General features: G+C 44.3%; 1 protein-coding gene across 1 annotated transcript; it reads right to left on the minus strand.

Moving 5' to 3' along the window:
- Positions 1-10,673: 10,673 nt before the first annotated feature.
- CAPSL (calcyphosine like) lies at positions 10,674-15,229 on the minus strand. The gene is made up of 4 exons (XM_068423718.1): positions 15,093-15,229; positions 14,065-14,242; positions 13,027-13,236; positions 10,674-10,775 (listed from the first exon to the last, which is right to left on the minus strand). Exons 1-4 carry the CDS (start codon positions 15,227-15,229, stop codon positions 10,674-10,676), a joined length of 627 nt encoding a protein of 208 aa, XP_068279819.1.
- Positions 15,230-15,697: the final 468 nt, after the last annotated feature.

Here is a 15,697-nt window from a genome sequence, read left to right on the forward strand (position 1 = left end):
ACCTTACAGGAATGACAGCATACCGTTTTTTTCTCTGACACAAACAGGACACTGAAGCTTTCTGTTGTGTTTCCCTGCATCCTGTGGGTTCCCACCCTCACAACGCACCCTGCTCACAGTGCAATGCTACACCTGCAAGGAAGCAGGTTTTCCCACGTTCCAGTGATAAATGGCCTAACCTCAGCTCTCAGTATGCCAGTAGCAATCTCCACTGCAGCAGAAATTAATTCAACCTGACTTTAATTCTCAGATCTGATTAATGCAGAGCCCCGACACTGCAGTCCTAGCTGAAGATCACAGCGTGTCTCATAAAAGTTAATGCACTCTCCTGTTAACCTCTTGGTTGCAGAGTTAAGCTCTTATTAATGCCTAAGCAAGAAATACGGCAACAAATTCAAATTAAATAAAATCCAATCTCTTTTAAATAGCAGTAGGTCAAGAGTAACTCCTCTGTAGTTGGTGGAAGTCCACAAGTTTGCAAGACACCAGTAAATTAGAGTTGTTATCAAGCATTAGTTGCCTGGGGATTCGGGAGCTTGGTCACTGCAAAGTGAGGTTGCTGAGACCCCAGGAAAAAGGGCACACGGACTCACTTTAGGAAGATGTTTTCTCAGACTGATTTTTTTTTTTGAGAGAGAGATTAAAGCAAAGCGAAACGCCACATGCCATTACTTTTTGCTGTTGGTAAAGATCTGCCCTGGAGCCAATTTTAGGATCCACAGGTACTTCTGCTAATGCTGTATTTTAAAGATCTTCAATATTTCATGTACTAGCAATGTTTAGCTAAGAAAACAAAGCAAAAACCAATGAAAAGCAAAGTCCCATCTCTTCCTATAAACTGAATCGGGGCTGTAAAATGCATGATGCTTTCTTTCTCTGCAGCTCTTGTGCAAGCATTAGTGCTGCACGTAAGTACTTTCCAGGACAGAAGGGCTGAGCAGATCATGTTTGTTTACTAGCATTATTCCCAATGGCTGTGGCTGCATGAAAATACTTTGACTTTGGCCAAGCAATCCTCTAATGCAACATCTGACCTAGGAAGATGGATGGAGTGTCATGGATCCTGCCATTGATCAGAAGACATATATTTTTTAAAAAATACCTTGTAAATTGCCTGGACACAACAATTTGTTTTTTTACATTATGACAGAGGAAGGCATCCTATCCCTTTCCATTCACCTTTCTCTGGACTCTGTGCCCAGCTCTGAGGGGTTCCTCACATGCTGTCATGCAGAGATGGCTGAGGCACTTGGGAGTCCCTCTGGGATGCTGCGCATGGCAGAGCACAAGCTTGGAGATAAAGCTGCTACAGCCACGTGGTTGCATGACAGCCAAGCAGTGTGGCCATGGGAAATCCAAGCTGCTTTTGCTGCGCTCTGGGACTGGGGTTCACCCCCTTGTGCAGTCTCAGTTCCTCTAGCTGCTTGAAATTCTTTAGGGAAACGTATTCTCATTCCCAGAGTCTAAGGGTAAAAAGAGTCCTCTCTCATCCTCAGAGCTGCTCGAATTTGTTCTGACTGGTAATGATCGCTGAGATGTCGCTATATTTGATGTAGCCTGCTGGAGAAAAACAGCAGTCCCAAGGCAGCACTCCACCTTCTCCACCTCCACCTGCTGCCAGGGAAACTTTCAAATGGGAACAACCTTACGGTCCCTGTGTACAGAGGATGTGGCTCAAGGCATTCCAGTGACATTTTGCAGGATAGCTTTTATTGCTGTTTCTCAACGAATGAAACATTGATTAATGCAGCAGAAAAAGATGAAAGCCCTGGACATTAATTTGCTTCATGATGCTCGCATTTCTTTTTAAAAAGAGCTGCTGGTAATGCTCAGACTGTGCTGACTTGCACAGTGCGTTTGTGGATGCAGACTGTGCTGGAAAGATAGCCTCTTCCAGTAACACAGTGACAAACAAAAAAGGGGATAGAGGAAGAAGCAAAAGCGCATCAGAAAAATCCTGTACAGTATGTGCTATGCTTGTTTCAGACTCATACACACATTTTTAAGGATTAAAAGGGACATCACAAATGTCTATTTGCACTATTTAAGCAGTAAGGCACCTATATGTAACAGTCTTTCTGTTTGTCCGGAAAGGTATACTACTCTTTAATACAGGAAAAGTATGAGAAACCTGATGTTTCTTTACTTTAATCACTCTGAAATAGTTATATTTTTCCTATGTAGTACTCACATGTTTGCATAGCTGCTAATGTTTAAGCATTCATTCTATTTTCTATGTCTTATTACCTTATTTAATTAGATAACATGTAACCTTGGTTTTGTAATGTTTTTACCGTATTAAAAGCACACGGCTATTTGCATGACCTATTTATGCTGCTCTAATTCAGTCTTCTAATATACATCTGTGAGGATAGGACTTACTCTGCTCTCACAGAAATGAGGATAACTCCATGGGCTCTGCCTAGCTTCAGGCAGGATAAATCCCAAATAAATCCAGACAGCTCAGAGGACTGAAAGCACCCTAGGATAACAGCAAACATCACCTTCCCTTCATCACCACCACCCTGCGAGCCAGGGAAGCCTCTCTGTAACTCCAGTCCCTATGTTTTGAAGTAGGCATGCCTTTGTTCATCCTGACTCCGATTGCCATCCAGCCCTTGTTACCCAGAAAACATGGAGGTAACAGCTCTGGGAATCAGGCGGGTGAAGCCAGTGTCCTGCCAATGGCTTGTACTTGCTCAGGTGAGCCAGAAGCTTTGCCAAAGTCCCCATGTGCAGCTGTGAGTTGGCACCACAAGCACTAGAAAAAAAAATACCTCAGGCTTGTGATAGCATATACAGTAAGGCAAAGTCCTGTATAGGCTGTGTCCTCAGAGATGGTACTTCATTAATACACTGCTGAATGCTGACAAATATGCAACTGATTGATTGATAGAAAACAAAGCAGCCTTTTGTTAATTATGTTCATCCCAGTGTAGCTTTTCTTAGTGGAGCATATAGGCTAACTCATGCCAGACATGGGAGTTACCTTATTCCAGGCGTGCACCTGGATGTATGATGAAGCCTATCTAGAAGACTATCTTTCCAGGAGAGGAGGAGTGAGCACAGACAAATTGAGAGGGGTTAAAGGTCAGCATTAAGGTTTCTGAAGGTCCCTGGCACCCAGAAATGGCCATGAAACCTGTTCATTGAACAACATCCAACTGCTACCAAGCCGGTGCCAACAGTGTGGTCATTACAGTGGTGTTCAGTCAAGTCCTGTCTGGCTGAACTTCCACAAGAGCTAAGTTCCTCTGAGATAACTCTGGGGATTAGGCTGCTCTGAAGCATGCAGAGGCTAGCAGACTCCTTCAGCTTTGACAATATTGCCTGAACAGTGAAAGGCAAATCTTTTGGAAAAATTGGTCCCCAACTATTTTGTAGGTGCTGAGTACCAATATTCGAGCAGTCTTAGTATCAGCATCCCTGAACATCATGTGTGATTTTATAGCCATCAACGTAAATTTGATATAACAACTTTCAGCTTCCTTTTGGAGAAAAAGAAATCCAAATATGCACCAAAGCAAGAAGGACCACAGGCATTTCTGGTCCACGGCCAGCTTTTAGATGCATAGTTACACATATGAAGATACAGCCATGGCTATATTTTGACAACACGTCACTGGATCAGGACTGAGTAGTTTCCTTACTCTACAAGACAGAGGTTCCCCAATAGCTGTTCACAAATTCCCATCCGACTCAACATCTGCACAGGGTTGTAGCTCAGCTTTCACACACTCCATGCAGCTTCCTTAGTTCAGCATAACCTTCCTCCTCCACTTTCTGCCTCCTGTGCTTATGCTCAGCTGCACACACATAAAGGGCTTGGTGACCCTGTACGTAGCTGCTTTATGACACCATGCCTGGAGCTAGGAGATGCCTGCTCCTCTCTCTGCACATACCCGTCAGGCTCCGCCACCTCTTCTGCACCTGTGGTACAACACAGCCACTCTCCCAGCTTCATTTCTCCCCTCATCTATGTGCAGCTCATTTGCATGATGCAAACATCTAGTGGCACACAAATGATAATTCATGAAATAACATAATTCTCTTGTCAGTTACAATACTGAGTCATAGTCTAATCTTAACGATGCTGAAAAAAGCTAATTACCTCTCAAGGTGATACCTGTCCCCTACTGAATTTATTAGTTTGTTTACCAAATCTCCTCCTCTTGTGCACGTTCATTAGACAGGCTGATAAAACACACAAAAATGCTGTGTGGGTCAGTGGGGTGGTAGAAGACCAGCTCAGCGGGGCAGGGAGGAGGCAGGAGAACTGCTTCTGCCAGGGCAAAGGGATGTTTAAATGCATGTGATGTGCAGTGAAGTATGTGCCATGAAATTCTTTGGCAGTGCTAGGTTAATGGTTGGACTTGATGGTCTTAACAGTCCTTTCCAACCAAAATGATTATATTCTATGAAATAAACAGTGAAGGGGTGTCCCGGCCACCGCTGCCGCAGGGACGCATGGCTGAATTTGGAGCGGTTTCAGGGAGGCACAAGCTGACCACGAAGCCATCCTTTCTGGCAGCAAGGGACCTGGCGATGCTGGCAGGGTATTTCTGCAGGGCAGAAGTTCAGCCCCTTCTAGGCTTCTCAGCAAAAGTGTTTATTGACTTGAATGCCTGTATTTATACAGCAGTACTGCAGTGCCGCAGCCCTGGGGGAACAGCAGCAGGTTTTTAGTTAGTATGCCTTCAGCTCAAGCTAGTTATCTCTTTGGTTGTGGCTTTCTGAAGCTATCCTTTAAAATCAACTACAATGTAACATAAAGAGGACTTACCGTATCTGTGAAGAATTATTTTAAGGTCAAACAGTTCCTTACTACTGTGATCATGAAGCCCCCCCAGATTAGCACTTCTGTGTGTAATGGGACATTGGCAAAACAAATCTGATGTACAGACGCACAAGAAAACAACTGGTGATGCCAGGAAATGCAATTGCTAACTTACACCGTCTAGCCCATCCCTTTGCTCACTCGGCAGCTCTACATTTCAGTAAGGATGGCCATTCCTTGGCTTTCAGGCGCCACCTGTTGAAACACGAAGCCACATGTCACAGTCCAGCACTGGGACACTTGCTGGTGTCATCAAATCATGAAGTTCTGAAAACGTTGCTCAAACGGGAACTGCGGAAAAAAATCAAACCCGCAACAGACTGAAGAGTGTTTCACTTCTTTACAGTCTCTGGTCCCAACGAAGTTGGGGCAAATGAAAGCAAAAGTCAGAGTTTCCAGGATTTCTTCATCATTAAAATGAAGTAGGCATCACTGTCCACAGAAGCACTAACTCCAGAGTAGTAATTCAAAAATTCGTCCTTTGTAACCTAAAAATGAGAAAAACAGTGTTTACAATGTGTGATGGTTATACACCGTGGCCTAAAACAAGATGTTTATGTAACACATCCTCATATTTTCCAAATAATTCTTTTGCATCTTCCAGAGAAGTCTGATTTTTAGGATATGTTGCTGCAGCAAGTTCTCACACAGTGTTTGGTCCAATGACACTGAGGTCAATGGACTGAGCTTCTTGCATGGGGAGACAGAGCTGTTGCTGTGTCCTGAAAAATGAATATAAGAAATGTTATTCCGGTTATTGGTAAATACTGACTGCAGAACTTACTTAGATGTCACAATGAAATTAGATTAGTCCAACATTAGCACCATCACCAAATGAATGCTAAAAGCCCCAAAGGTTAGTCAAGCAATAAAAAATGAGAAGCAAAGCAGAAATGCATTGGTGGAAACATCTAGAGGAATAAATCTATGTCACAAAGTCAGAGTTTCTCTAAAGCAGTCTGCTATTTTTTTTCCAGAAAATGTATATAAGCTAAAAAAAAAAAATCAGTAAATTTTGAATGCTAAAGTATCAGCTGAAATTAAAAAAAAAAAATTGCAGCTTTTGGCAAAAATATCATGTTTTCAATGAAAAAAAGAACAGATTTATCTCTGGAAAATAAACACTGGTCATGTTTTACCTCAACCTCTGCTTTCCCACAGAAAACCAGGCCTGAGTTAACTTTCACAGAACATTGCACTTCCTTTCTTTCTCAATTTTCCACTTGCCAAGGTGTTCGACAAAGTCAGATCCCATCCCCACCCTCCAGCTGCAGCTCCTTGTGGCATCAACGGCAACGTTGTAAGCTGGGAGGAAAGCCTGGGTCCAGGTTTCGGCAGAGCCGGGGCTGCCGTACCCAGGGTCTGTTGCAAACCAGTGGAGCTGGAGCTTTTGCATCCTACGGTGCTCCTGGCTCCTGCAGCCCTGTTGGCGTGAGAGCCGAAGAGGTGCTAGAGCCAAAACCGGTGTTCGCTTTGAAATCACAGAGACTTCAAACTCAGCTGGGGCAAACCAGGATGGCCGGGGGCTGCTTCAAATACCAAGGCTGCTCTCAGCTGCCTGAGGAGTTGGCATTCAGCACAGCCCACTCGGAAACCTGCTTTCTGCTCACCCTGTCCTCCTGAGCTGGCTGTGAGAAAGGATTTCTAGAGAAACATGACAGGCTATACTCATAGTGAAAGTCATAGAAAGTGGGCAGCTGCAGGTGGTGGCAGGATGCTCTCGGCGTTACCTGTTTTACCATGGAAAGCTGAGCATGGTGCTGCTGCTGCTGCTCCCAGTGTGGGGTACGGCAGCTGAGAGGAGAAAATAATCAAAATCACGGGGCTCGCTCCTTCTGCCAGACGGTGACAGCGGAGGCCATGAGCCCAGCTCCAGGATGGCAAAACTCTGCTCTGCCCACGCGGCTGCAGAGGCGTGAGGCAGCACGGTGTAAAAGCAGTTACATAAAGGCAAGTTGGCTTTTACACAGTGATGTGCGCAGGTGGTTTCATCTGCAAAAACCTCAGCTGCTTCCATCTGCCTCTGCCAAGACAGCTTTGTGCCAGGAGACCAACAAAATGAATCAGATCACTGAATATACCTTGTGGTGTAATTTCAGAATATATGCCACTGAGTAGGGCTTGCATTAAATCTCAGTTGCTTGAACCAGAAATTTATTCTGCAGGAGAGAGCATCAGCCAAACAACAATTCTAGATGATATCAAGCCAAAAATTTCCCCTCCGGGACAAAAACATGAAGCCACAAAAAGCACACAGGGGGCAAACCCAAAATGCAGTAAAGGATGCTGCAGGAGTGCTGCCTTTCCCCAGGGAACACACGAGAGGGAGAGGCTGTGCCCTGCCTCTCCGCCCCACATCTTGTGCTTTTACAGGGAGTGGGGCTGTCATAGAGATGCTCTGATGGCTCAGGTAGAGGCAGGGAGGGGCAGCAGAGTTTTGGGGGAGGGAGTGGGAGCAGAGTGGGAGCAGAGTTAAAGGGAGCCTTTCCCGTTTACGAGGGACCACAGGGCTCCACCAGCATTTTTGGACCACGCTCCAGTGCTGCCCGGCGGGGAGGGCAGAGCTCACCCTGGCAAGGTGCTGTGCCACGGGGCAGGCTGGAGCTCCAGGGGCAGGCGAAACCTGCGCCTCTCGTATCGGTCCGCAGCCCTGCAGACTCAGATGTTCCTATGGTTTGTGCCATCCTGTTTAGCATCTGTTGCGCAATCAGAAAGAAGAAATAGTGCTTCGAACATGAAGCACCAAGATCTGACAATCTTGATGCTAGCACCAGATATGATCGCATGCATTGCCACCTATCTCCCAGTATCTGCCGCGCATGCTGCGCAACCACAGACTGGCAGGACAGCCTGCATCACCATCTATCTCCAGCATCTGCTGGTCTGTAACCAGCACACAGCAGCCTGCAGCTGAACACGGGTGCTTGAGCTCCCTTTTTGGCTCTCCCATGTTGCAGTGCAGCAGCCCCAGCAGACAGGGACAGTGAAGTGCTAAAGGGTGGCTCTGGGCATCTGCTGTTAGCCCTGATATTCCTTCTTGTCTGGTTCAAATCCCTTTAACTTGCCTTTAACCTCTGCAAAGTGCTTCCACTGAATCTCAGGTGTGTGTGCCCAGCGTGTCATTATGGCTGCGTATCTCCTAGTAGGGATTTTCCTGCCTAGCAGTCGATGCGATGCCTGTGTTTGTTCCATGAATTTGCACACATATTAATGAAATGACATTTCTTACAGCACAGATTTCAATTTGTGTTCTACAGCATCTGATTACAAAATTCACATTATTCTTTCCCAGATTGCTTCTTTTTCTTGAAAGCACTATACCTTTACTGCAGTTACCATTTTTTACTCAGATTGCTCCAGCAGCAACGCTGTTCCCACAGAAGGGAAAGGAAATTTTGCCATTGGCTTTGGAGGAATCTCAAACCAGCCCTTGGAAACATGTTCCGTACAAATTTCGAAACGACTACATTGTGAAAAATGTCCTCCTGATGCTGAGAAACGTACCCAGAGAGCGATGAGGTCCGCACACAGGCAGACCCAAGGAGCCAGCAGCTGCTCTGAGGGTGCCGGGGTGCATTGGCTGCGGTTCTCATCCGCAGGGTGGGCACGGAGACCTCCCACCAGGACAAGAGTGTTTGAGTTCTCCTGGCTCACGTCCTTCAGGTCCCCACACACAACCCCGTTAGTCAAGCTCAGTGCAGATATCTCACCCTAGAGCACTGAGCTTTCCCCGGCCGTCACAGGCTCCGTCCAAGGCTCCCAGAGGACGGTGTCCAAGATTCTGCTTGTTTTAAAAAAGCATAGCTGCTTCCAGTACCACTCCTACCTCCTGAAAAAGGTATATTCCATTTGGGATTAAGTAAAATTGGAAAGGGTTAGCACTGAAAAGACAAACTGGTTGCAGTTATTCAGATTAAAACTTCCACCGCACTTGATTAAATGTCAGCACAGCAGATCTCTGTGGGGTCTGAAGAAGTGAGATAGTGTGTCAGAAGGAAATAGTTTTTTCGTTTTGTGATTCCCACAGTCCATTCACATTACTTTATTTTTATTTGAAACATAGAAGACAGATAACATGACACCCTGTTGTGGAGCCAATTAATAAAGATTATACCCAAGCTGCCAGGACATGTACAGCCTCTATTTGATAGTAAGTTTGTTTTTCATATAAGGTATGTTGGCACTTCAGTAGCATTGCAGTAAGTAAAGGCTCCTCTTGTGATCGACGGCAACCACAAAGAGACTCTTTCCACCAGTTTCCAGCGTCAGCCAGTATGTAAGTTTCTGGAGGCTTACAGAACAAAGAAAATAATTGAGTTTGCACAGCCTTGACTAAGGAATTGCAAGCTGCTATCACTCGTACTGCGATCATGGCTGCACAAAGCAAAAGCAGAGTTTGCACAGGACCAGAGCAGCAAGAACTCAGGACCTCAGTGTCTGAACTGTTAGCAGCCCAGGCTAAGTAACAGCTGACACTTCATCAGTCAAGCTCTTTTGAAAGTCCAGTCTGTAAGCCTATACTGCTTTTAGCTGGCTGCCAGCCTGAAATGGAGCAAATGCTGCCATACACAAGCCATTTAATCTTTGCTGCTGCAGGAGCATCTCAGTCTGGGAGAGCAGCTCAACGACACGAGAGAAGCAGAAAGAAAAAGACAAAATGGAAAGAAAACAAGGCAGGAACACCCCACCCTCCCTTTTTTTTTTTCCTTTTTTTTTTTCTTTTACAGTTTCTTTTGTGCACCATTTCCCCGCTCTCTGTATGGGGAAAGGACAGAAGATCTCAGAACTGAGACAGCCTCATTGGTGTGACCAGGAGGGCAGGTTCCCATCCTTTTTTCAGCTTCAGAAAAATACGATGACAAGACAAGAATGTTGCAAGTTCTTGAGTTCCCAGAAAGTTCCCTGAAGTCATAGCTTGCTCATAAACCAGTATAAATACAAAAAGTAGCAAGCAACTTTCGGTGTAGGTGTGTACAGACAACAGCTATCAGACCAGTAAATGTTCCAGGAACAGAAAATACTGTAACACACATATGCCCTTTAAAGAAAAATATTAGTGAGATGATCTCACAGTACAAAAAGAAAGATCTCAAGGCGGGGGAAAAAAAGCTATAAGCAGGCCCACAGAGGTTTGAAACAAGGCATGCACAGGAAAGATGCCTGTATGCTGAGTTGTAAGACAGGGAGAAAACAGGGCTTTAAAGAGCGTTTTGCACTTATTCCAGTCCATGTCTTCCCTTCTTGATTTGTTTCCCTCTCCAGCCTCCTGGCACTGGGAACTCACGTGTTCCCAGCAGTGATCTGGGCAGTTGCTCCATCCCACAAGTGAGACCCAAGAAGCCAAGAGATGCTGGAGTGCTACAGGCGAGAGGGCTACGTGACCCTCCTAGGACAGGCTTCCTCATTGTTGTAGCAGTCTTCCCCAGACCACCACCATTCCAGAATATTTCGATTTCCTCCTCTTGCATCCTCTGTCGGACAGAGCTCTGTCTAATGCTGGAGGAGGGGATACGTTCAGGAGCCACAGGGACCTACTGCAGATGTCGGAGAAGAAAAGAGCAGCTTGTCTCAGAAAAGAAAAGATGTGACAGGGCTGCAGGGAGAAAAGGGACAGACATGCTGAGTGGTTGGATGCCAGTTTTGCTCTCTGATTATGCTCCGATCTCCTGAGGCTGAGCCTACCGAAGCATCTGGGAATTATTTCTGCAGATTGACTGTAATTGGCAGAGTTACTGGAAGCTGTTGTTATGGAAAACAACCGTGTTGCTGTGCATACACTTAATCACGGGAACCTACAAAAGGTAGAAGGAAAGTCTTGCTCCTTTAATCATTATGATCAGAGTTTCCAAGCGTTCTTCATCATGATGATAAAATAGACATCTGTGTCTATTGAAGCGCTGACTCCTGCATAGTAGTTCATGAATTCTTCTGTTGTGACCTGAGACAGAAGGATTTAAAATATGAAAATGAACTTTTATTTTGTTTAATGCTATGGTAATTCAAAACGACACATTGACAAGAACTCTAAATGAAATTCAACACCTGCTGTTTCATGTTGTTGCTAGTGAAAAGGAATCCAACAAGAAGAACGAAGACATGGAAAATTTGCGTAAGTTCACTTCTTCACTAGAAATAAGAGCTCTTGTCCTCCAGGAATGCTTGGAGAGAAATGAAACATGCAGAGTTAAACTAACCTTACCAGGAACTGAAGTTAAAATCAGTGCTGCTAAGAAGACAAATATTTTAATGCATTTTTTTCCAGGGATGCTATAATGTGGTTCTTTGCATTTTAATAAAAGTGGACGGCGTTTCTGGTGCAGCTCAAAGACATCTAGGAGTTTTATATCCATTCACTAGAGAGAAAATATCATTGCTCTAAACGTATCTCACTTAAAGAAGCAAACATTCTTTCAAGTAACCTACGAGTTTTGAATATCTTTCATGGGTATTCTGAGGTTGAATCAGTTTTAAAATGACCATTTAAAAAAAATCAGATTAGCAGATAGAAACGTTTCTTGTGACGCCTTAACTCTTGAACTGTATACCTCATTCTTTGAATAAACATCACACAGAAAAATATTTTGTCCTACTGCATTGTGCATTTGAGAGAAAAATAAAATGCTACAACATGGGGAAGTGAACCCTGTAGCCTGTCCTATCATCAGGAACTGATTATAATCTTCGCTGACCCTGCCTATTTCAGAGGCACCCAGCAAGATCACAGTGAAGAGGACCTTTGTGGTAGATGCTTAGCCTTGAGGCTTTTCTGTTAAAACCATTTTAGGTCTTTAGCTCATACCAGCGTCACTAGTGACCTCTGATTCAGGCACAGGAAAGTCACAGTCAGTTCTCAGAAGAAACTGCAATTGGATGGGCTAACATTAGGATTGCTGAACAAGATGTGGGTGCTCAGAGTAACCTTTCTTCAAACTCAAACACTTCAGCGTTTATGAGGTACAGGGCACTGAACTTGTCAAGGATCATTTTGGGAACTCATATTATTTGTTTATGTATGACCTCAGCACAAAAAGCAGGAATATTTTGCTTGAGGTTTGCTGGACGTCACCACTGCTGCAGAGAAGGAAGGGGACAACTCACGCAACTGGTACCTCTCAGGATGACACAACAGAAAAAGGGATGAAATTTAGCTTTACCAAGTGCAAAGTCATGCCCAAGGGAAAGAAAAGCCATCACCTCCCTACAAACTGAGAGCCTGCCTGCTGGAAACAAAGCAAGCAGAGGATTTGGGTGTAGCAGCCAGCCATTAGACAGGTAGGAGTCACCAGTATAGTGCTGCCATGAAAACCCACGTGCAACCTCAGAAGTGCAAAGTGTTAAAGACATTCCACAAAGCGATGATGAAACCTTATCTAGTTTGTTATTACTAACAGCTTGGACTGAGAATGTCACCATACAAACAGCAGAGATCCACGATTGCTCTGAGTTGGTCAGATGTGTAAGTTCAGACCAAATAAGTTTGCAGCCACATAACAAGGGGAAAAAAAGCATGGCTGGATTGGAGATGGTTACAAAGCTGATGCATAAGAAGTCCATCACAGAGGGTGCCCAAGCTTTCCACCTGCACCGCAGAGTTGAGGTGGAGGGCAGGAAGGGCTCCCAGCCCTGCCTTAGCCCAGGAGAAACTCAGGGCACACGGCTGGTGGCAGCCCTCCCTAACCCCACCATTCCTGCAACTCTCTGTGGATAAATCTGTCTCTATCATGGAGTGTTTTCCAAGTCAAGTGTCTCAGTAATTGCACACAATGAAGAAGCACTAACTGTAAAGTATTTCACGTACTAGGGAACCTGCTTTTGCACTGGATCCTGGTATTTATTCTCCTAAGAAGTAAAAAATCCTCCAATTTATGTGGATCTTGAAAATCAGCAATCATGTGGGTTAGTCTGAAGGTATGCTTAGAGTAACCTATGAAAGCAGAGCATTAAGTCTACAAGCCTGTAAATGCAATCTCACGTCTACCCTTGCACATCCTGCAGAGCCCCTTTGCCTCCGAATGCATAATCAAGCTGCGCCAACAGTCTCACACAGAGGTTATGCATCCATTTTACTGTTCCCATAAATGTGATGCAAATGCATGTTTGGTGCTGCGATCACTCTCACATTTAATAATTTCAGTCAAATGCTGAGTCGTGTGATGATTTCATGGCTTGACATTAGGTGTTTCACTTACCTTCCCATCTTTGTCATAGGGTGAATCAAAATTATCCAGAAAGGCCCTAAAAACTTGATCTTCTGTCCAGTCTCCATTTTGGTATTTGGGATGGTGCTTTGCGTTATACACCCCCCGTAAGTCTTCAATTGTTATGACACCATCTCCAGTCTTATCTAACTTCCTAAATGCCTGCATGATGATCTCTTTTCTTGCATTCGACATGGGAGGCTGTAAAGAAAAGTTAACAGAATAACTTTATTTCTGCCAACTACTCGCCCCAGTTCCATATTCAAGTAACTGCTGCTGTTAATAGTAAATCTATTTCAAGGTACTTGGGATAACGAACTGTCTACACTGTCCATGAGCTAGGAAGGGCAATATATCACCAAAAATGTAGTGTGATCAAGACTATTCAGTGTCTATCAATACGATAGTAAACGGAGAATAAGAGAGAAAGTAATGCCCAGAACACTTTTCTATTCTATTCATTTTAAGTGTTTCTAAGAAGAAATTACTAATTACTCTAAGCACTAATTATTTTCTTTCTTAATTGTTTAGACTTCAGCAGAGCAAAGAGGCTCCAACCAAAATCAGTCACACTGTGGTTGATCAGAGAAAGTCACCACTGGATTACTTCATGTTATAAGAAGATGTGTCATAAAATGACGGACAAAGAAGTGACATAATTGGGCTGAACCTAATGGACTGCAATATAGGAATTTAGATACCTAAATCAAGGCAGCAATTCATTAAAAAAACCCACAACAATTTATTTGCAACTATTCAATTCTATTCTGTTTGCAAGGAGCCTTATGCCTTGCCAATAAATGGCAGAGACGTTGGCTTCTGAGCTCTCTCATCCACAAAGGTCTTGTTTAGGGTGATTTTCTCCTTTAGCATATTTAAATAGAAATAGAATATTTTAACTTCTCAATAGTTACTGACTTTTTAAATAGAACTGTAGATTTTGCTAATTACTAAGGTGAACAAGAGTGTTTCATCTTCAGCTAATGATGAATCAAGGCTTTTTAACACAACATAAATTTCCAGACTTACTCTCAGTGTAACAAGAAATTCATCAAAATCAATTGTTCCACTGCCATCTTTATCAAATATCCGGAAAATCTCCTGTGCTTCTTCCTTGTCTATCATCACAGCATAATCATTTAATCCTTTCACAAACTCTTTGAAATCAAGGGTCCTGCTGTTGTCATCATCCATAACACGAAATACTCTGTGGAAAATGTGCAATTTGAGGAGAATGCATAGGAAAACTTGGAGAATGCTGCAGTGGTTTAGCACAGTGCCAGAGCACAGGGTCACCTTACTGAGATAATATTTCTCCCCTGTACAGTCTTCTGAGATAACAAAAAAAAAAAGAGAGAGGGGAAAAAAAAAACAAAACAAAAAAACCCCCCACACTTACTGATAGCAGAGATGACTTGATTAGATTGGGTGCTTGAATATTACACAGCTGAAGTTAAATGAGGGGAAGGCTGCCTTAACTGAAGGAGTCTTCCTATTCATTATACATTGAGCCGTCTAGAAGTTGGGCACATAGATGAAGTTCCAGCTGGTCACCTAGGGTCCCTCTGTGGTTTATGGGGCCCAGAAGGGCATTCAGGCTGTGGTGCAGTTCCCCTTTCCTAGGGATGGGGTGACCCACACTCTCGAGGTGACTGCAGAAGGAGTCTAGACACCTCCCATAAACTAGATAGCTAATAGAACGCTACACACAAGGGAATCACACCCCAAAGGAAAGGAAGCACAAAATCCCTAGTATTGAGATACTTAAGTTAATTACAGAAAATACCAGAGAGAGAGATGTTTTATGTTCTCCCTCTCTCCCTGGCAGTAGTTGTTCTGGGTCTCCAGGAAGCACCTTCCTCTGAGGGATTCACAGTCCTTGGTTCTTCAACAGGCAAGCAGGTCAGTCCTGTCTCCCAAAACACAGGAGTCCCAAGCCCAGGCTCTGTGGATTGCATTGGAACTGGGAAACGCAAGTTTTGGTCACTGCTTAGCCTGTGAGCCTCTTGCAGCTGAAATTATTAGGTTGAATAATGGATTTGACTTCTTAGACTCACCTGCCAAGTCCTTTGATGCCTGCAGATCCCCTTGCTAAACACTGCAGGCGAAGTCTTTCTACAGGGTCGGTGGTTTTGGACAGGTTTCTTTTGGCCTGGATTGCCATCTCTCGGTCATGCCTTGCTGTGCCCGGCATCTGGAAGACCAAAGCTCTCATACGGTGTAGATACACGTACACAAGGCAGAGTGCTGAAACCTGCCTTTGTGTATGCAGCATCCCAAATCCCTCACTTGCAAGGTGCTGGCAACTCTCTCATGAGGACTTGTTTTGACTCTCTATTTCCTTTTCCTTAAATCCTTAAATCAAGTCTCATGAGGACTTGTTTTGACTCTCTATTTCCTTTTCCTTAAATCCTTCTATTAGAAGGGGAAAATGCCAATATGGGCCATCAACCCTGAAAGGAGAGCTCAGCCAACCACCCTGTGATTAACCCAAACACAAATATCAAAGTGTGGGTAAGAATTTGCTGCCAACAGTGTACAAACACGATGAAAACTGGTGGATGCACTCAGGAGAACACTGCTGTCTCTGCATCCGCAGCAGCCCCACCGAGCCTCCTCAGCCTGACCAGGTTTGCAGTTAGCATTCCCCCACAGGTTTAGC

This window comes from Nyctibius grandis, chromosome Z (genome assembly GCF_013368605.1).
Source record: "Nyctibius grandis isolate bNycGra1 chromosome Z, bNycGra1.pri, whole genome shotgun sequence".
NCBI lineage: Eukaryota > Metazoa > Chordata > Aves > Nyctibiiformes > Nyctibiidae > Nyctibius > Nyctibius grandis.

Bases quoted from the DNA above. Each gene is read 5' to 3' on its own strand.
- CAPSL (XM_068423718.1), bottom strand. From the start codon at position 15,229: ATGCCGGGCACAGCAAGGCATGACCGAGAGATGGCAATCCAGGCCAAA. The intron at 14,243-15,092 runs GTGAGTCTAAGA...CATTTTCCACAG, and splicing joins GGCATCAAAGGACTTGGCAG to AGTATTTCGTGTTATGGATG. The intron at 10,776-13,026 runs GTAAGTGAAACA...CTTCTGTCTCAG, and splicing joins CCTATGACAAAGATGGGAAG to GTCACAACAGAAGAATTCAT.